General features: G+C 41.3%; 2 protein-coding genes and 1 long non-coding RNA gene across 5 annotated transcripts in view; 1 reads left to right on the forward strand and 2 right to left on the reverse strand.

Annotated features, from left to right (window-relative positions):
- Positions 1 to 301: 301 nt before the first annotated feature.
- LOC148184147 (uncharacterized) lies at positions 302 to 4,008 on the reverse strand. The gene is made up of 3 exons (XR_015772806.1): positions 3,864 to 4,008; positions 2,641 to 2,681; positions 302 to 707 (listed from the first exon to the last, which is right to left on the reverse strand). It is a non-coding gene; the product is annotated as an uncharacterized LOC148184147 (long non-coding RNA).
- Positions 4,009 to 9,179: 5,171 nt separating this feature from the next.
- Positions 9,180 to 11,550, forward strand: HMGB2 (high mobility group box 2). Of its 2 annotated transcripts, none has more exons than XM_005517626.2 (5): positions 9,180 to 9,275; positions 9,788 to 9,958; positions 10,116 to 10,261; positions 10,355 to 10,529; positions 11,013 to 11,550. In XM_005517626.2, the coding sequence occupies exons 2-5, from the start codon at positions 9,809 to 9,811 to the stop codon at positions 11,166 to 11,168; spliced, it is 627 nt and encodes a 208-aa protein (XP_005517683.1). In that variant the 5' UTR covers positions 9,180 to 9,275; positions 9,788 to 9,808; the 3' UTR covers positions 11,169 to 11,550. The 2 variants fall into 2 exon arrangements, with proteins under 2 accessions (XP_005517683.1, XP_005517682.1); XM_005517625.3 differs by having other exon boundaries at positions 9,233 to 9,353.
- A 7,426-nt stretch (positions 11,551 to 18,976) lies between these two features.
- GALNT7 (polypeptide N-acetylgalactosaminyltransferase 7) overlaps positions 18,977 to 21,298 on the reverse strand; it is a 70,397-nt gene continuing 68,075 nt past the window's right edge. For both annotated transcript variants that reach the window (XM_005517624.2, XM_014263220.2), the window contains exon 12: positions 18,977 to 21,233. In XM_005517624.2, coding sequence (XP_005517681.1) covers positions 21,096 to 21,233 — 138 coding nt within the window. In that variant the 3' untranslated portion in view covers positions 18,977 to 21,095. The remainder of the gene's footprint in view (positions 21,234 to 21,298) is intronic.

Here is a 21,298-nt window from a genome sequence, read left to right on the forward strand (position 1 = left end):
TAATTGTATAATAAAACTTAATCTGTGTTAGTACACACGGAGCTTTTTGTATATGGTTCAAGAAGTGCAGTAATAGAAAAAAAAAATAAAAATCATACCTTTTACCAGGATTATTTCCAGGTCTGAATCCACCTGAAGCCAGCTTTCTTTTTTAAGCATTCAGCTTTGTACAATGGAAACTCAAGATGAATGAAAGAGTATATATACTTTTTTTAAAAAATATTTACAGCAGTAAAGAAGGTCCAAAGCTACACATTTTATTTTAAGAATAATTTAGGATTAAAACTGATAAAGCCATGTACTGTAAAAGCTTTAAACTTTTGTAATACAGTCCCCTTAATGGTTTGTGCAAATTGTCTTTTACAATAAGCCATTAGTTCCAGGAAGCAACAAAGGATCTTCTCGTAGAAGGCATCATCCTTATGTACAAAAATGATGTTACGTTCTTTGTTAAATGTACTTGACGAATTATTCATTGGTGGACTTAAGCAATGAAGGATGAGTTAGGAGAGAGAGTTCAAACACAATGACCACACAGAAGCAGAGAAGCCAACCTCCAGCTTTGCCTTGGGTACCCCTCAGTTTCAACACCCCTCCTCCTCCTCCTCAGAAGCCTCCACTCAACCCAAGTGCAGCTCCGTCTGCTTGTTTCACAGTCACTGATCTCTTGTTCATCCAGGTTGCTTTGATTAACATTTTGTTTCACACTGTACGAGATCGCACAGTTAGAAAAAGACACACTAAATCATCACTCGTACTCTTCAGAAATGAAAAAGCAGCTATCTGGAACCTATTGTGGAAAAGTATCACCCCCAGAGGTTTTGTGTAACGCAATAAAAAATTAACTACTAGTAACAGACCAATGTAGTATATTGCTTAAGAATTATTTTTTAATTCCTTGAAATTAAATAAAAAACTTGCTCAGATTTTTTTTCTCTGTAAGATACTGTCATATCTTTTCAGTAAATTTTGCTGGTGTCTAATGCACTCTTGATCCCACAAAAAGCACTGTACATACTCTGTGCTACAGTCTTGCATTTTGTGAGCCACTATTTTCTTTTTATAGAAATTCAGATTTGACAATGGCTTTAATCTCATGCTTTGTATAATGCATACTACACCATCTTCACGTTTTTGTCAGAGGATCCTGGAAACTACAGGGCTCTGTTACACCATCATGTCCTTTTTTGAAACAATTTGTTTTACAGAAAGGAAAATAGGAAAGTTCTGTAGCCCTAAAGCCTCTTTGAGTGCTCTTGTCATTGCAGTACAGTTATAACCATCTCTAGGTCTGACTTAGCTCTTGTTGAAATTAACAGCAGGTTTTAAGTGCCTCTTAGGAACAGATGAACACTTCCACCAAACCATCAGTTATTTACTTGGGATTCCCTTAGAAAAAACAAAATAGTCTGATAATAATGCAGACACTTCTATAGAAATAAAATTAATAAAATTACATGAGTGTTTGGGGTTTCAATGCTTTCCTGACCTCCTGCAGAGCTCCTTCTGGGTAAAAGATATAGATAGGCTTATACTCCAACAAACTGAAACATAACAATAATTCTGAACAGCAGCTGTTTTTTGCTGATATTACTTGACAATGAACCCTTAACTTAGAATCATGAGGTTGGAGGAGACCTTCAAGATCATCAAGTCCAACCCAGCCCTAACACCTCAACTAAACCATGGCACCAAGTGCTACATCTAGTCTTTTTTTAAACACATCCAGGGATGATGACTCCACCACCTCCTCAGGCAGACCATTCCAGTATTTTATCATCCTTTTTGTAAAATACTTTTTTCTAATATCCAATCTATATTTCCCTTGGCACAGCTTGAGACTGTGTCCTCTCATTCTGTCGGTTGTTGCCTGGAGAAAGAGATCAACCCCCACCTGATCACAACCACCTCTCAAGGAGTTGTAGAGAGTGATAAGGTCACCTCTGAGTCTCCTTTTCTCCAAACTAAACATCCTCAGCTCCCTCAGCTGCTCCTCACAGGGTTTGTGTTCCAAGCCTCTCACCAGTCTCGTTGCTCTCCTCTGGACATGCTCAAGCATCTCAATGTCCTTCCCAAACTGAGGGGCCCAGAACTGGACACAGCACTCCAGGTGCGGCCTCACCAGTGCCAGAGAAATATTATGGGAAGAGGATCAGCTAAAATGTTTTGCGAAGTTTGTCACCAAAAATGGCCACCAGGTAGAATGTCCTACATTCCTACAGTTTGAATAGTACTTACTGCTCTTATTCACATTCAATACACAGCAGCTGACCAAAAGCATTGCTTCTTTATTAGATGTTGTTCATCTTTAATGCTCTCAAACCTCAACTTCTTTACTTGAAAGATAATATTAGAATCTCAGCTTTCATACTGATAAAGCTTCCAGCCTTTACAATTGTGAAGGCATGTCTGACTCTGCTGAAGGACATACCCTAAACCACAGAACACTAAAAGAGGCCCTCACCCTCCAGTTTCAACATTAAAGGTTTTGAACAAACACGGGCTTAGAAGTTGGTGCTTTGGTTTTTTGGGTTTTTTTCCAAGTATTTGGTTGTTAATATTTATTAACTTTATAAACACCAGAAATTAAACCAAACTTCTCTATTACAGCTATTTACAGGAACTAAAGAAAATCCTTACCTCTCTCCAGGAATGACTGCTGGAGCAGGATTTTACATCATCTGTAAATTATGTTAGAATTAGGAAAACAATAATACAGATATTTTACCTCATAACTTTCACCTCTTTGTTGTGTGATTATCTGTGTTTCTAGTTATATCATGAAAATCTGTTCAAAAATTAATCCTATCTTTACAAAGTAAACCTTAACTACTAGAAAATGAGAATAAGTTCTTTGCTTTTAGCATTTGTACATATTCCAATAATTTAACATAATATAAATTCTAATTATATATAATATATATATTATAGTATATATAGCATAAAGTGTAGTGACAAAAATTGCACAGCATGATCAAGCCTTAGAATTGGAGTCTATTCATCAAGGTGCTTTCTCTGTTAAAGGCTTACATTGAAGTTGAGTTTACAGATACAGATACTTTTGTTTTTCAGCTTTTAAAAATGGAAGAGACATGTTTTGGGTTGCTATTTAGTTTCTTCATAGCTTTGAATAAACAAACTCATCTTTGACAGGGAACAACTTGAAATTTCTGCATTTATTTCTTCAAATGCAGAACAGTCACTCCCCGATTCTTTTTCATTTGCAGCAGGTGCTTATCCCTGCCATTACTGAGGGAGAGATTCCACTTAACTTCACACATGGTCACACTAAATGATGAGGAGTTACCATTGGCCCACAGGTTTATTATCAAACTTCAAGTTTATTTTGTGTTTTCTTTCATAGGAATTGAGGCTCTGGAGTAGAAGCATTACCTTTTGACTGGTATTATACACAGACACATTTTCTAGTAGCATAATAGGTGTGAAACAACCTCCCCTGTTACTGTAAAGTACTTTAGCTGTATAGAGTAGTGTAAGAAATCAGGTGCTGTAAGGAAACAATACATTTATATCAGCAGTTGCTGGAAAATCCCATGAGAACCATGACTAAAAATTTGACTGATGATTCAATGAACAATTTCAAAACTTCATGAACATTTTCTTTCTAGTCTCAGATCACCTATGTATCCTGTGGTTATTTTGATGACACATATCACAGCACTAGTTGCCAGAAGTAAATTATTCTCCCAGCAATATCTACATTAACAACAGCAGCTACACCACAAACACTTGAGGCCCATTTAAGTTTCATGAGACACACTGAATTAATTTAAGCTTTCCCACTATCTGGATGCAAGACAAAGACCGGTGTGTTGATGAATATCACAGTGCTTATGAGGTACCTGGTTGTTAAACCTGCTTATGTTTGCTGGCTCCTTTCTCTTGCAGTCCATGACAGCCTTGTTCCCACTATTCTTTCTCTCTCCCAGGAGACATTAGAGCTGCAGTGACATAGGAAACAGATTCTCCTGTCAGGTTCAGCCTCATTTTAAGTTTCTAGCCCACATGATCACAGAAGGAATCAGTTCATCAGACAGGACAAAGGTACAAACAAAGCATTCTGGTTTGTTCTGTAGAAATGTATCAATATTTGTAAGTCACCATGGATTGGCAGGTACTTCATTCTGGCAGCAGCAAGCAAGAGCAGCTAGTTTCAAAAGCTGGACTGTGACTACAGCCTCTTTGGATCTCCTCACTGGATGTCACATCTCTAGGGCCAGATGCAGTCCAGCCCTTTACCTTACAGCTTAGAAGGAGAAAAAAAAAGTTGTCAAACTATGCTCTCCAATTCACAAAAGATAGAACAATTTTATTGGCAATTAAATTTCATTTCTTAAGAGTAAGTTGTGTATATGTTTCAGGCAAAGTACTAATGTTTACCAATGTTGGAAGAGTTTAGGGGTGGGGAGAGAAGAACAGAAACTTTTTTTACACATTTAAACCATATTGCTGCTGTAAATAAGGGCTATCCACATTTCAGAGCCCCTCTAAGCTGCCTGTGAGACTATCCAATACATAAAGACAAATTGCTGCTTTCTTCTCATACATGTAAAAAGGGATAAGCAGTATGGCAAAACAAAGAAAAATTTTAAATATCTTGAGGGGAAAATGTTGCATGAGTATTACTTTGAATGTGAACAAGAAAGTGAGTAAAAGCCAGGTGAACAGAAAAGGAAAAAAAAAGTTTAAAACTTATAAACAATGCAAAAAAAAAGTTACTGTCAAATTAAGACTGAAAATGTTCATGTTTTGAACAGTTCAACAATTATTGTGAACAGGAATTGCTATTGTTTCTAATATTATCTGTGTTAGTACCAGAAGATATTTGTTGCATTTATTTCTTAACATATGACCACTGCAGTTGCAGCCTTTGCTCTGCAGCTGTCCCGGACAGTGTCTCGTGCAGGCTGCCTTTGTTTTAGGTATTGGGTACACAGCACAAAGTCAAAATAAGCTTCTGAGCTTTCAGACTAACCCAGCCTGGTGTAACTAACACAGCTGCATTTGCCTATGAGCTGCTTAACTGGTTATGCAGGCTTTACAATGGCCCGCATAATAAAACCCTAATGTTTCAAGGGTAAATATATTTCATTTTTACAACATACGTATTATTTACATGTTATCCAACACCAGAAAAACTGGGGAACTTCTAATACATTATCTTAAATGCAATTCTTTAAGATACTGACGGAAATACCAGTTTTGTAAACTTTTAGGCAGCAGCAGTTATATGTGTTTTGATCAAAGTGCAAAGAAAATAACTGCTTATAACTGGAGCACTACAACAAAATAAGTTTTGTGTTGAATTTAGGTAAGCAGTAGCTTAAATAGTTTTGATTCTTGCTTTTCATCCTAAAGCTCCCACCATATAGCTAGTGAGAGATGCTCACAAAAAATAGGCCTAAAACACTGCTTCCGTCTGTAGACTTTGTAATTCACATTAAAAGGGTTTTCAAAGCAGTGACCTACTTAAATGCTTTTTGTGTCTTGAATTTTAATATTTTTTTCTGTAACAAAAAACCCCTGCTGATTAAAGCTACATTTGCTTTCTTTCAACATCTTCCATTCCTATTAGTGAAGACTGGTTTGATTAAAACCGAGAGCAGTCTTACCTCACTTTCATTATTCATCCACTGACTTTTCAGGACCAGAAGAAAAAGAAATTGCCTATCAATCAAGAGTGATAACTTTCCAAAGCAGAATTTTACTGCCATTAGGCTACATTAAAGCATATTCCATACAGGAATTTGGCTGGTAGGAGATTTTCTGAGAAGTGGCAGTAGAGCTTCCTTAACCAATGGATTGAATTAAAACTGACAGCATCGCTACATAAGTACACCAGAATGAAAGTTTGGTCATGTAACTGTAGTTCGCAATCTGCTCAGCTGAACAGTATCTGTTGTAATGGATCTGCTGATGATTTGATTCAAATAAAAGGCCTTTGTTCCTTTCTTCCCTTGCTTTGTGCATACTGACACCACTATCCAGAAAAGCTCTAGAAGCCAAGAGAAAAGCATGGAAGCCAAGAGATACAGTATGACAGAAAGCAGTATCACTCCCATCACACATTTTTGTTGTCCATGACATACTTTTCTTTAAATCCCTTTCTCGGCTCTGTAACCTGGTCTCACCCATCTGGTCTTTCCTCTGCCTTCTATCCAGCATTTCTAGCCTCATTGCTTATTCTCTCCTCACTTGCAGTTTACTGAAGATTAGTCTGAGCTAACAATGGCACCCCAAATTGTGGAGCAGATTAGAAACTCAGGAGGGCTCAAAGCCAGGGAGCTATAAAACCTGAGAGTCATTTAATGAGCAGAATTATTCACACTGAAGTAAACTCCAAGTCCCGGCATTTATGCTCTTTCCCCACAACTGTCATGCACATGTGGTTAATAAATTAACCATGCATACCGACCAAAGTCAATACTACGTAGGTCACTGCTTTAGAAGAGTAACAGTGACTGAATCTCTGGAGACAGAAACTGTTCTTGCCTGAAAAGGAACAGTGTGGCACAATGAAAAACAGTGACAGCTTATTGTGGAAGCAGAGAAGCGCTTTTCCAGGCACGAGGGTGCTGGGAGGAAGGCACGGCTTTGGGAATGACAAGTTCCTAACATCAGCATTCTTGTGTGGGGCTTTCAGAATTGGCACTGATGTGGGAAGCTTCCAGTGTCATGTTCAAGCATGGAAAATTCTCAATACTGCCTTCCTTGTTGGAGGACAGACAGATGTTAAGGAGTACAACTCTTTGGTTTCTTATGTGTCCTGTGGTGTATGAGACAGCATGATGTAACACTCTAAAGTGTATAAAAGCTTCCTTTGCCAGGTTAGAAAATTTAGAGATCTTAATTTCTTTCTTAAAACATTTGATTAAATAATTTGCAGGGCAGATCTCATTTTTTTCCCATAGCAACAATTATACTTTCTCACCCCACCTGCTTTTCCACAATAATTTTTTTCATATTCTTAGAGCAGATATAGAAACAGATGCAACAGCAGAAACCTTACTGTGATTACATCACAAAATTTACAAAGACTGTTCCAAAGTAATTTTTTTTTCCATGAACGTGCTATATTAATGTTACAAGAGTGAAAATGTTAATAAAACTTACCTAAAGCTTTTTTTCCCCCTCCAATAACTGACAGAGAGTGTCTAGGTCAGTCTGGCAAACAAACTTTTACACCACAGATACCAATGGTTGTACTACAATTCACTCAGAACATACTGGCATTGTAAAATTCTACCATCTTTTACAAAATTTTATTTCTTTAATAAAGTAAGTGTTTAAGAAAACACTTCACAAGAAGCTATCATACAGAGGTGGTTTACCACCAAGTAAATGAGTGACCCATCCGGCAGCTTAACTCATCAAACAAAATAGTGCTTTCCATGTAAAATATGAAGGCATCTTTAAAGCCACATGACAAAACAACTCTCTGCAAAGTGGATAGATAGACTTACATAGAACTCAGTACCACAGAACTGAGAACATTAATTTGCTACAGAGAAGCAGTGGAATAGAGCAATAACAAGCCCAAACTGGAACATGAAACATTCCCCACATAAATGATTATTTTAGAAGGTAAGGAAGGCTAAGCTTTATTTGTATGCTAAACACCATCAAAAGTAATAGCCACATAAATGAACTGATTGAAGATTTTGGATAACTGGCTTGTGAAGGCTTTGACACCTGCAGAGGGAATGAGTGTCTGTGGGTTGCTCTGTCAATTTACCTCCAAATTACCCTCTTCTGTAGTGGATTTTGGCTTTTAGGGTTGCAGTTTATAATGAAACAGGGTTAAAGGAGGCATTTGCTGTCACATTAGTGAACTGTTCCATGTGAACCTGTACTTACTGAAGAGAAAGAATAAAGGCTTGAAGAACTGTACCTGATGTTCTTATACTGAGCAGCTCTGAACAGGGGACACTGGAGATCAAGACATTGACCACTCTCACATCTGCAGGTACTCAATACTCTCACATAGCTTGGGGATTTATTTTTTCTTACCACTGAGGAAGGTTAACGTGATTAATGCCCTACCGAAGGCATCACATCTTCAGTAAACAAAGTCATAACCTGCTTTTCATCAGGGCTATAAACTATACCTGAAAAAAGTGTTAAAAACCACTTAGACTACTATGAATATTTACCCAAAGTAGAGAACTGGATGAAAATAATCAGACAGAAGAAAACCAATGTTAGTAAAACCTGTGTCATGTTGTCTGGGGTCACACTGCAGTGTAAGTGACTACATGTGAACTTGAGTTTTCTCCCAAAGGGCCAGATTTGCTGCTAGCGGTACACTTGAAAGCATTAATGCAAACCACAGGCGTGGTTTGCTCTAAAACCACGGTTCGACGGAGATTGGGTCCCAGGCTTTTTCCAGTGCTGCAGCTTGCGCTTTACAGAGAGCACTAAGCTCGGCGGGCCGACACCTTCTCAGCGCCGATGCCTCTGCCCCGGCCTGAGTGGGGGAACCCACCTCTCGCAAGCAGCCCTAGGCTTTTCCAAACCCCTCCAGCCTGGGAGAAGGGAGCAGATTTCTCAGCCCAGGGATCGCTACAAGCCACAGACTCTCCTTCCGCGGGGCACTCCGGACTGGAGCTGGAGGTGGGCACCACCGCAGCGCCTACCCCGCGGCGGGGCGGGCCGGGCCGGCTCGGGGGCCCCCAGGAACGGGGCTCGCTGGGCGCCGAAACCCAGCTTTCAGCCCAGTTTCACAGGCAGCGGCTGCTGCCCGCCAGGGCCCCGCTCCACGGAGGGATGGACGGAAGGCGAGGTCAGCAGAGCTGAGGGCCGCGCTCCCAGCACACGCTGCCCAGCCCACCACCAGCCCCGCTCCCTTTGTATTTTTAAACCACGCTGCGGCCCCCGCGCTCCGCCCAATCAGATCGGCCGCAGCGCCCCCGCTAGCCAATGGCAGGAGACCCCGCGGTTTTTTAAACCGTCCCTCTCCCCCAATCGCCGCCCAGCGCGCTCCGCCCAGCCCCACCTCCCCGCTCTTCTCACCCCAACCGGTTCCAACGGGTATGAGCGCCAACGACCCCCTCGCGCTCGACCTAGCCCGGGAGTAGCCCGGCAGCTGACGTCATAGCGCCAGGCAGCCAATCCCGTCCTGTTTCTGAGGCAGGGGGCGGAGCTCCGGGCGGTTTGAACAGGCGCGGCAGCCAATGGGCTGAGGCGGGGGGCGGGTTCTCGGGCGCCGCGGGTCGGGTTGCTGTGGCGGGCAGTGCCGCGGAAAACAAGAGGCGGTAAGTGCGCGGCCGGGCTCCATTCGGCAGCAGCACCTGAGGGAGCAGAGCCCCGCGCCGCCCGCTCCGCTCAGCCAGGCAAGGCCCGCGGAGTGTGAGCGCGCCGGGAGGGACGAAGGGAGAGCGGGAAGGAGCGCAGACCAGCGGCGGTCCTGTGCGCTGAGGCAGCGCGGGGCTCCCGCGGCGGGCGGGCGGCACGCCCGGGGCTGAGGGGAGGATTCCTGGCGGGCGGGTGGGGCCGGGAGGGCGGCGGCGGCTCTGGCCCCAGCGGGCAGGGCGGGGGCGGGGGGCCGGGCGGGCTGGCCGCCGCAGCCGCCGGGGAGGCGGGGAGAGGCGCCCGTGGCGGAAGGTGCCGCGGCCCCGGCAGGAGGGGCCCGGCGAGAGAGGGGCTGCGGCGGGGGCGGGGTCGGGCGCGCTGGGGCGGGAAGGTGCTGGCGGGCGAGAGGCGGGAACGGCCTGAGGGAGCGAGCGGCCCCCCCTCACGCCGCCTCTCCACCCGCCTCCTCCCGCAGGGACCCGCCGCCGACCTCGCCATGGGCAAAGGCGACCCCAATAAGCCGCGGGGCAAGATGTCCTCGTACGCCTACTTCGTGCAGACGTGCCGCGAGGAGCACAAGAAGAAGCACCCGGACTCGTCCGTCAACTTCGCAGAGTTCTCGCGGAAGTGCTCGGAGCGGTGGAAGGTGAGCCGAGCCGTGCTGAGCCCTTGCCGAGCCAGCCTCCGCCCCTGCTGCGGGCTGCTGGGAAAAGATCCCTGGTAGCAGCTGCTGCTTAGGCGTTAGTGGGTCAGTAGCTGCTTTATCTCATCCAGACTCTTCTTTCCCTTCCGTGTGTCCACAGACAATGTCAAGCAAGGAAAAAGGAAAGTTTGAAGAAATGGCTAAAGGAGACAAAGCTCGTTATGACAGGGAGATGAAAAACTACGTTCCTCCCAAAGGCGAGAAGAAGGGAAAGAAAAAGGACCCCAATGCTCCTAAAAGACCACCGTGAGTGTTTCTGTGACTCCCTTCCCCCATACAGAAAAAACTATTAGTTGTAATAGTTCAATACTTAACTTTAATCACTGTCTCTCGCTGTAGATCTGCGTTCTTTCTTTTCTGTTCTGAACACCGTCCAAAAATAAAAAATGATCATCCTGGCTTGTCTATTGGAGATACAGCAAAGAAGTTAGGTGAAATGTGGTCTGAACAGTCGGCAAAAGATAAACAGCCATATGAACAGAAGGCTGCAAAACTAAAGGAGAAGTATGAGAAGGTACAGTAAAAGTAGTAAAACAAAGTTGTGAAGCTTGCTGTAAAGATGTGACTTTTGTCTTACACCCAAACCATATGGGGTTTACAGTTCTCAATGCTTCTGTCAACCTCTGTCAGGCTTTAAAAGACATGGAAAGGTGTGGTGGGGCAAGTATCTGGAACCCTTACAGTGAACCTAGATGTGGGTTTTGCATGTCTAGAGATTTTACCAGTAAGATGCCTTACTACCAGAAAACAGGTCATCTGCTTGCTAAAATAAATATAGTCAGACTCCAAAGCACTGTGGTCATAAAACTCTTCAGACTGTCTGCATTGCATGTTCTTTTGCATAAAGATTTAAGCATAAAAGTCCCAAGGTGGAAATTCTGCTTTTCTGCATGCATTTTACCTGATCTATGCAGTACAGTAGTATTGAAATACCAAATCAGTACAAATTTGTCTTCAGTGTTCTATTGCTAGCAACTTAACAACACTTTTCTTGCAGGATATTGCAGCATATCGTGCCAAGAGCAAGAGTGATGCAGGAAAAAAGGGCCCCGGTAGGCCTGCAGGATCTAAGAAGAAAGCAGAACCAGAGGAGGAGGAGGAAGAAGAGGAAGAGGAGGAGGAAGAGGAGGAAGAAGATGAGGATGAAGAATAAATGAATGTCCTGCTGTAAAGATTTATGCTGAGAATCCAGTATTTTGATAAGAATGTGAACTCAAGTGCAGCTCATGGTTAACTTCAGTATAAAAATCTGTACAGAATTGTGTATAGGTAATGTGGCTCTTTGTAGGGAGACTTCAATTTATAATGTAAGCAGTAGCCAAGGGCTGCTACAGTTGGGTTTGGAAAAAAAAAAAAAAAGTTGTTGAATGTTTCTGCGTATTTAATGGTTTTGTTGAAATTCAGTGACTGATAGCCAGGTGTTTCTTTTTAGCTAAATAAAACAAAGGTAGCTTAATAGCTGATCTTATATTTTGTAGTATTTTGTTGCATTGTATTACTTTTTTAACAGTTTTGTAATAAAATGTTGTACATGACTCTTTTTTGTATTCATGATGTTTCTGAGAGGCTGGGCACCCCCAGAATGCTGGAATCCTGTGTGGGATACAGTGTTCTTGGGCTCTCTTGCTGTTACTGCAAAACTGGCACGTCCCTTAGGCACTGACTCCTGGAGCTTTTGCTTCAACTGATTTTCTCTCCCACATCCACTACAGTTAGTTAAAAATTATGCTTTCCTTGCAGTAGCTTTTGCCTGTGTTACCTTGTGGGTGAAAAAAAAAAAAATCTTAAGTAGTGAAGTTTTTGATAATGACTCCTGGATTATCTTCTTTCCCCAGACTGCTGCAGCACAGGTCTTTGTTTTGGCATGGTAGCTGATATTGAGTGAATGTTTGTAACTTTCTCTTCCAGAGGTCAAGGGTCACTGGCCTTGGCTATAAGACAGATGTGTTAGAGGCATGTCTTCCCAGATGTTGCCTACTCCTTCCCTCTCCCCCTGACTCCAGTTTTAGTGGCTTCTCATAAAATACACAGCTTGCAGAACAGCATGAAAAATGTTGGAATGTTAGCTCCACACATGCCAGTAGATTGCTGCAGAAGGAGAAGGCACTTGTAAGGAACAAGTGCTCCTGATACATTCCTGTTTGTGGTGTTGTAACAGTGTCACCAGTTACACGACTTGTTTGCTTTCACTTTTTATTTTACTTTAGTATATAAAAAGGCTTGAATCTAGATACCTAGCATTATTTTCAACCAGGGAATTTGAGATCCTACAGCTCAAGTAAATAGCTTAAGTTTAATTTGTTGAGCTAAATACCAGAAAATAACTTTTATTAGCCCTTGAAATCCCACCCCTGAAATGTGTAATGTCTAAAAAGCTAAGTAATATAAAGGGCAGGCTTCCAAGATTTTGTTTAAAATGCCTCCCTATTGTCCATTAGTTTATGAAGTAAATTTGTGTCCCATCATTGTAGATAGACAAAATGTGTTTTCAGGACTTTAATATGGTAAATGCCACTGGTAGGTCGAAGATAACAGCACATTCTGGAACAAGAGGCCTGAGAAAAACACTGTATATTCTTGTAAGCATGGAAATTAAGTAACTGTAAAGGCAATTCAAACATTTTTATACTGGAGCAGGTGTTAATTTTTGAGAGCCTTAGAAACCCAGAGTTGCTTTTTCCTCCCCTGAGATATTTAAGTAGCATCAGAAGGATGAGCTGCAGTTTTACATGTTGGACCTGCCAGAGATAACTTGGCACAGGTGAGATCAATGGCTCCATTTTTCCGGCTCAGCTTTCATGAAGCCACAGGCATAAACTAGAAGTGAGGGGCAGTGATTCTGTGCACAGCACCTCCAATGCTCAAGAATGTTTTTTGCTGTAGAATTTGCAGTACTACAGCACCTTGTTTCCTTAACTCAGAAATTCTTCCATCTAGAGGCAATTCCCTGTTATAGTGTATAGAAGCAGCTTCATAATTGAAATAAAATAATAAAATTAATAAATTATACTAAAAAGGAGACAAATAAAAAGAGAACTAAAGTAAGTGATGCAAATAAAAACCAACCAAATAATGCCCATCTAGTTTCCAAAGAGTGTCCTTCAGCCTTTCATCCTAGTTATACGCTGACTCTTATGGTATCAAATACCATAGGATTAAAGACTAAGTTTGGTCAGTTGTGGGGGTCACCTGTCCCAGGTGTGTCCCCTTCCAGCTTCTTGTGTATCCCCAGCCTCCTCGCTGTCAGGGGAGCATCAGAAGCTGAAAAATCCTTGATGAAGTGTAAACACTGCTCAGTGACAGCTAAATCATCAGTGTGTTAACATTATCCTCCCCCTAAATGCAATACCCAGCACCATACCAGCCACTAGGAAGAAAATTAACTCATCCAAAGCCTGTGCATCCACAGAACCAAGACAGCTGCCAGGCTGTCCTAGGGACAATGGATGCTCAAGATACAGTAGCAATGACTAGAAGAAAATTTTTAACCTTGTAGGGGGAGTTTCAGGCAGTTTGCATGACAAAATTTTTTAATGGAAGAGGCATGGTGAAGCATCTGTCTCAAATCCAAGTGTAAAAGAGCTTGAAACAAAATGACAGGACAGATGGTATTCATCCAAGAGTTCTGAGGAAATTCAAGCGATGAAACGGCTGAACTTTGAACCGTACTTTATTTTCTTTTTTCACTTAAAACTGTCTTAAGTGCTAGATGAATGGAAGGTCAGAAATACAACACTAATTTTTAGAAAACATTCTGTGGAGAAGCAGAGAGCTTCAGACCAGTAATGTCCACATGACAAGTCAGTAGGAGCCACAGTACAGCTAAGAGCTGTTGGACAAATGGCGAAATAGAACTTGTGATTTCACAAGAGGAAATCCTACTCCATAGAGCTGTAAATATTCTTCAAAGTAATCTGCGAACCTTAAGGTAAAGGAGATCGGGTAGTTTTGGTCTACTTGAGCTTTTCTGGTCTACTTCTTATAAAAGAAATAAGTCACCATGGAAGATCTTGCATGAATAACAAGACCTAACAGTGAAGATCTGCAAAGCCAGCCTGCAGCCTGAAGTGACAGAACAGTAAAACCAACAGGTGAAATATGGTGCTAGTACAAATTGTATCACATGCTAATATGTGTTCCCCTATCACATGTGAAGGGGGAAAAGCAGGCCTAACATTCAAGTTATGGGTAATATGGGGTAATATTACAGTAGTCTGGAGGAGCTACTGGAGTTGTAACATAATTCTGTGAAGACATAATGAATGTTTGCTAGAAAAGCAAATAGCATGTAAGGCGTTATCAGGTAAAAGAGTTACAAAAAAACCACATGTTCAGTATTACCTTATCATTTTCCTAGAGGAATATAAGGTTTCCTTTTTCTTAGGTCATCAAAGAACAAAACCTATTTAGAAAGCTGGTCTTGTTTTTGCAAAGCTAAACTTATGGTCTGAAAAACTGAAATTATGCACGTGTATGTGTTTTGTGTGTGTGTGTGTGTGTGTGTGTGTGTCTTGATTAGAGCAGCTACAGACCTGGGAACTGACTTCAGTATAGATAGGCTTTAAAACTCCTAGAACACTAATGCAGTTACAAATGATTGTGGAGAGAAAAACAGAAAAAAATGAAATAGGAGTTCTACCTTTGATTAGCCAATGATGTATGGAACTTTTTCATAACAGTATCATAGGCATCTGGTGTATAACATTGGTACATAATCTAGTACATATTGTTCAGTGATGGACTGTTTACTGTGGTGGTGACTGTTGCTGATCCCACTTCACTTGCCTTAGCAGAGATTTATTTTTGTTTGTTTCCTCATTTTGGCTTCTATTTCTTTACACATCCTGAAATAGCTAAGTGTTTGGCAGCAAGCTCCACATTTCCAAAAGTTGTTTGGCCTCTTGTATGAGCTGCATCACAACCCGTCTGCTTTTCTGTGATCCTATTTGAATCCAGTGTCAAGAATCCCATAACAGAGCCCAGATGTTGAGCTCACTGCTGCATTCTCCAATGCACACAGCACTTCAGGGATGCATTAAGTCTCCTAACTCTGGAATAACATAAGATTCAGATCTACCTGATAAAAAAAGATGACTCCCTACACAAATTCCTCAAATTACTTAATTGTCACAGGCCAGCACTAAGTAGTAAGAGAACCTGTACATTGCTCTGATTATCCTGACATCCTGAAATCAACTATCTCCCTTAGCCTCAGTGCTGGAGAAGCTCATGATGTTCCAGGACTGAATATGAAGTCAACCACCAGAAAAATCTTTATAGCTAAGTGCATCCAGTGTTCCACCTGGAAGTTATATGGCTATTGTCAGTATTTCCTGGCCTAAACATTTAGTGGTAAAGTTTGTACCCATAAATAATTTCTTCAGCAGAGCTGGAGGGATGATGCTTGTATGGACAAGACCACAACATTCTGAAAGGCTCTTTGAAAAATGAGCCCTTGATGATGTTATTGTCAGTGCTGCTACCTTGAAACCAGCTCCTGGCTGGCTGAACTCTGCACTGACTACTCCTTCAGGAATGAAGACCTTTAACAAGCCTTCATAATTCACTTATATCTCACTGATTTGTCACAGCAGAGGAGTGCACTGCAGAGCCAGCATGCCTCTTCAGAAACCTTTAAACTATTTGCATAAATCAGATGACATGTGACTAAAGTCTGCCTAGATTGAAGCAGCAGTTGGACAAATTCTATACTATTAAATAGAAATGCCATCTCTAGACAGAAAGTGCTGGAGTTATATAATACCAGAAGCAGAGACAAGGTTAGACAAGCATCCTTGCATCTTTTCACTCTGCCCTGCACTCTGGCCGCACTGAGCCTTCTGACATCTGACCTTAGACAGGCTGCTGTGCTACCTGGACTTTTGATCCTATCTTGGATGTGCTTAATGTTTTAATGTTACATTCAGTTCTTATCCTAACTCAAAATATTTTTCAGCTTGCCCATGATAATTCTGGAACATGGACACCATTTTTCTCATAATGACTTGGAAGATAATGGGATAATGTTACAAGGAAAAAAAACCCCAAAACCCCAGGAGTGTTTCTTATGTCCAAGTGGAAATGGCACATTCAATATTACTTTAATAGCGTCAGTATCAATAGTAACCAGACCCCACTCTGCTACAGTTACAGAATTGTTTTCCTCAGCAATACCCCACACCATCTTACCTTCTCTCCCAGATGGCAGGACAGACAGCTTTCCTCTCCACTGCCAGGTTGATTAGCTGCTTCTCTAGAGGTTCCTCGGCATCTTCAGGCCATGTAGGACTTCAGTGCATTTCTCACTGCAATCAAAAGAGCAGCATGACCAGAAGCCCTTCCAGAGCTGGGCATGCTTTTTCTCCTGGTCAGCTTTTCCCAAATCTCTGCTTATGAACTCACAAGAATCTTCCAGAAGGCTTCTACTTTCATCCGGTTCTACTTTCTTCCACAGTTTCTGCTGTCTCAGAAATAAAACACAAAAACTGCATTTTGTGTTCAATTTGCAAAATGCAGTTCAAAGACTGCATTTGTAGCTATCTGTTGGGCAATTGTGATGGCCTTGAGGGCTCTGGCAAGGTGCTGCAGCCTCCCCACAGGCTCAGGCTGGCAAAGCTTGCATTGCCAGGCAGGGCTCGGGGTCTCTGTGCAGAATGACACAGTGGGACAAAGTCCCTGGCTGTATGGAGGAGTGTTTTCATCAGCTTGCAGTGGGGTGTTTTCACCAGCAGCCCTCAGAAGTGTCAGTACCAGTCTCCATGGCTCTGGCCCAGCTGTTTCCCAAAAGTGCTAATGTTGTTTCCCATGCCAGGTCTAACTCAGGGAATGTGCACCCCCACACACTGATGATTCAGAAGACATTGTACCCAAAAACCTACTCCCGTCTAATGTCAGGGCTTCTAGAAAGATACTGCCCTACATTATTTTCCTGGGGAAATCCTCCCACAAATTTCAAAGGGAATGGCTGTATTTTGATTCCTATTTCCACCTCAGTGCGCCTTCACATGGTTCAGAAAGCCCATTCCAAACCGTGCTTCTTCATCTGAAGGCTGTAGTTTAACAGCAGTCTGGGCATGCTGCCTTAGTTGACTCACACTGCCACCAGCAGCCCTTTCCAGGGAAGTAAAATATCACCTCTCCATTCATTTTCCCTTTCCCAGGGACATTCAGCCAGAAGGCTGCTATTGCCATCATGCTCATCTCAGGCATTAGTTTGTTTTTTATTATGAGTTAGAGCTATGCTGCTTCTCTTACCTCTCTGTTTTTGTTTTTTTTTTTTTTTTAATGCAGGAGTCATTACTCTTGCACAAGAAACATCACAGAGTTGTTTGAATGTTAGATCACTGGAGACAGATCAGCTTTCACACTGAACGACTGCATTCACAAGAGCTGCTGGACACATGCAGCTCTCAGCCCTACTTTAGCTGCGCTCCACTTCAGAGAGGACACTGTTCTTGTCCCTAAAATAATCGTGTTTCTTCTCTGTGAAGCATACTAATAAGAAAAAGTAAGGCTCTAACATGCAAACAAACCTTTTCATCTCGGTGTTTCAGCAGCTCCAACTCCTCCTTACAGACTTGGACACGTGTCACCTTCATTGACCCGTTGACTGAAGGAACATGCACTTTTCACCAGCCAGTTCAGACCCATCAGCCACCACAGACCACTGCTTTGCTGGAGAGTCTCCATCAACACTGTTGTTCAGAAAAGCCACAGAGCAGTGCAGTGAGGTACAAATTCCAAGGGTTGTGCAGACACCTTAGTTTTAATATTACCAGGCCCCATGTTACGTGGTCATGGAGAACACTCCATTAGTTCCTCCACATAAAGAACAGGTTAGATTTTTAAGATTTAAAAAAACAAAGGTTACTTACCATTACCCGGGTTACCAGGATGTCAAATCCACACAAACACTTCTTCCCACTTCTCTGCAGTTCCACAGCTGAGGGTGTGACGAGGGAGACAGCTCACACCAGTGCACACACCTGAGGCAGCAGTGAGTGAGGCTCCCCATGATAGGAGGGCCAAACTGGTTTCAGACTTCAGGGGTCACTTAGAGTTCTTGGTTTGGGTATTATTCAAAACCCAAGGGAGCCAAAATCACCTACATTTTTTTTGATAGCCTGTCACTTTTTCTAACCAGATTCAATCTATGTAGATAGTCCCTTTATATAGGGCCAGCCAAGCTGCACAATTTACTAATTTACTGCATTAACACTGCAGGAGTTCAGAGTAGGCTTGCAGGGTAAGTAAAGTCAATAGTCAGGGGACCAAATGCTGGCAACCAGTTCTGATGTCCCCTGAAAGTATATATTACCCTGGAAGATAACCACGGACACTTCTCAGATTATTCTCATAAAAGTAAGCAGGATAAGAATTCAGAACACAGCAAGGTATTCTCATGCCTTTCATAGCAAGGAGAACAACCAGAACCAGAAACATTGCTAATTAGTTTTCCCTTGAGAATCCCATTTTTAAAAAAACCTGTAGATTTCAGCACTTAGGTTCACTCTTAGAACTTGTGTCTTTCATGCCCTGATTTAATTACATCCTCCTTTGCTAAGGAACCTTCTCAGGAAAAAATAAAAAAAAGTTTGATTGAAACATGTTTCTTGGTGGAAACACAAATGAACTAAGATAAGACAGTAAAAAAACTACAAACTACACCTGACCTTTGGTTCTACTTTCAAGTTCATTTTCTATGAGCATATTAAATCTACCAAATTATATCAGGGCAGATGATACAAAAATCCAAGTATGTCCATGTAGCAGTTGTCAGGGGGAATTTAAGTTTTCATTTCACTGGAAAAAAACCTGAGTTCTCACAGGTGCAACAAAAGGTTGTTGCAGATAAAATTTAAATAAATGTAATATTTGTAGGTTTCTAATGCTGAAGTTTTCTAGATTTTGAGATAATGTGGGTTTATATAAAGATAATAATCCATTTTTACTCTGTAAAAGTATAGTAAAACAAAAAAATTCAAATATTTTATTTACTTCACCTAAAAAACAAGCAACCCATGAGTAAGATATACATAGGTTTCCCAGATTTATCCCTAATAAATTTTTTAAAGATTTATACAATTTCTACAGAAACATACAGTGTATCAAAATCTGCATAAATCAAATTTATAAAATATGTAGAAATGCATAGTGACATTATCATCAACTTACAAAGCAAGAATATGGGAATTATTTTTTTCCAAGCCGGCTATAGTAGGAAAAAGTCATTACAGCAACAGCTTTTTATGATCTCATGTTTTGTAAGGTTTCAGTCTCACATACAGATTCATATTCACATACAGCATCAGCTTTCAATGAATTGCACATAATACCCATTTAAAATGCACACCTGCACAATTTATGTGCCACCATTCTTTCTCTTATGCATAGTTGTATGATTAAATTAATCTACCCAACACACAAATGGAGTCAGTTTTTACACACACAAGGAACAAGTACCAGCACAAAACCTTCTTTTCTTTTTTTTTTTTTTTTTCCCCAGTTTCTCCCTCTTTTATTTTCTACTTTTCATAGCTCTGAAAGTGTAGATGAGAAGTTTAAAGAAACTAGGAAAGATCCCAAACTAATAGATCAGGGCAGACAGATCTATTAAGATCCAACTCTGTCACCAAATACGATACATAACCCTGGTTAACATCAACGGAAGCTGCATGCAATGCTATTCTAGACTTCAGGGAAGTATTTAGTCATACTTAATCGTGTGATGTGTTATAGGGATAACTGTTATGGAATCAGTACACTGATGTCAACATTTAAGTCACAAAATCTGGACAAATGAAGTGAGGATAAGTCATTTCCTCTCCACCTCTCTATTCATTCAGAGTAAATATTTATACTCCTAAGGGATCTCACATCAACTCCTTTCCAGAACATTTTTAGAAACAACTTCTTCACATTCTACTCTGAACACTATAGCACCAAGCAGTTGGGTTTGTTGGGTTTGTAATCCCTCTGGAGAAGTTGTAAATGACAGAAATAACAAGAAAAGTAGTACGAACAAGTGTACAAACAGGATTTCCATTTCTCTTTTTGAATCTAAATCTGGCATCCAAACTGGCTGACAGATGTCCTTGTGACAAATTATGCAGACGTGTTAAGTATCTGGATTTTTTTTCCTAATTAAAAGTTTTAGTCCACCTCTAAGTGATGTTCATTCAAAATAGCAGTATAAATGAAGTATTTGATTCTTTCCAAGTTCTACATAATTGTGTAGCTTGTTTGTTTTTCTTGTTGGTTTTGTTTATTTTAATTATTTTTATGTAAGGCATGGTTTAAACAAGCAAATTAATGCTTATAAATCCTTAACTGGATTCATGAGGGTGCTTACCTCCATCAAATTGTACCACATTAGCACTAAACTCTACAGTCTTCCTTGCACTGTACCAAGCGTTTGGCTGAAGCAGAGCAGCCAAAGTGGCAACAGAAGTTTGTCTTTGTTAGCACAGTAATTACATGGGGTGGCACGGTGGGTCCCTACCCCTGGTGACAGCTCAGAACAACCCACTGTAGATTTCCAACAAATGCTTTCCTTGTGAAAGAGAGAAATGAAAGAGGCACTAAATACGTTGAAATTCATCTTCCAAAAAAGCAGCATGACTGTGAGAGAAGGCCACCCTGGCTAATAACCTGTGGCAGTGCTTAGTAAGATGTAAAATTAAATAAAAATATACAACAGGTTGATAATCACCAAGTTCTATGAAAATCTGATTACTCCAACCTTTTCAAGTGTGTGTAAAAAAACTGCCTTCAGACCCCTGAGTGTAATCCCAAAGAAGACGACAACGCTTTTAACTATGTTCCTATGAACCATAGCTAACAGCACATTAATTTACCAACATCTTGAAACAAAATGATGTAAACATCTACAGAGTTTAAGGTAAAGCAGTTTTGTAAACATTAACTGCGGATGATAATGTTATTGTAATAATCACAGTTCCTCTATGTCCTTCATCCAAGCCAGGAGGCTCACAACTGTACAAAGTTAATAACTGCAGCAGTTTTCAGGCTTTTTTCAGTCCTGTACAAATGAATGCGTCAGTAGGTAGGTTTTGTCTGTCTACACACTAAGGATGTTGTTCATTTCCCATTTTTGTGTTGCTTTACTGGAGTCACACTCTGAAATGAAAACCTGATGGAGGACTTCGGAGCGATCCAAGCACTTCCCTGATGGAATGTGAGTAAATCTGTGCAGATTCTGAAAGACAAAACCACCAGGAAAATGTGTTGGGTTTTTGTGCTGGGGTTATTTTTGTTTGATTG

The sequence above is a fragment of the Pseudopodoces humilis genome, chromosome 6, assembly GCF_049639895.1.
Source record: "Pseudopodoces humilis isolate 2021_Gansu_Grassland_sample_001 chromosome 6, ASM4963989v1, whole genome shotgun sequence".
Lineage (NCBI taxonomy): Eukaryota > Metazoa > Chordata > Aves > Passeriformes > Paridae > Pseudopodoces > Pseudopodoces humilis.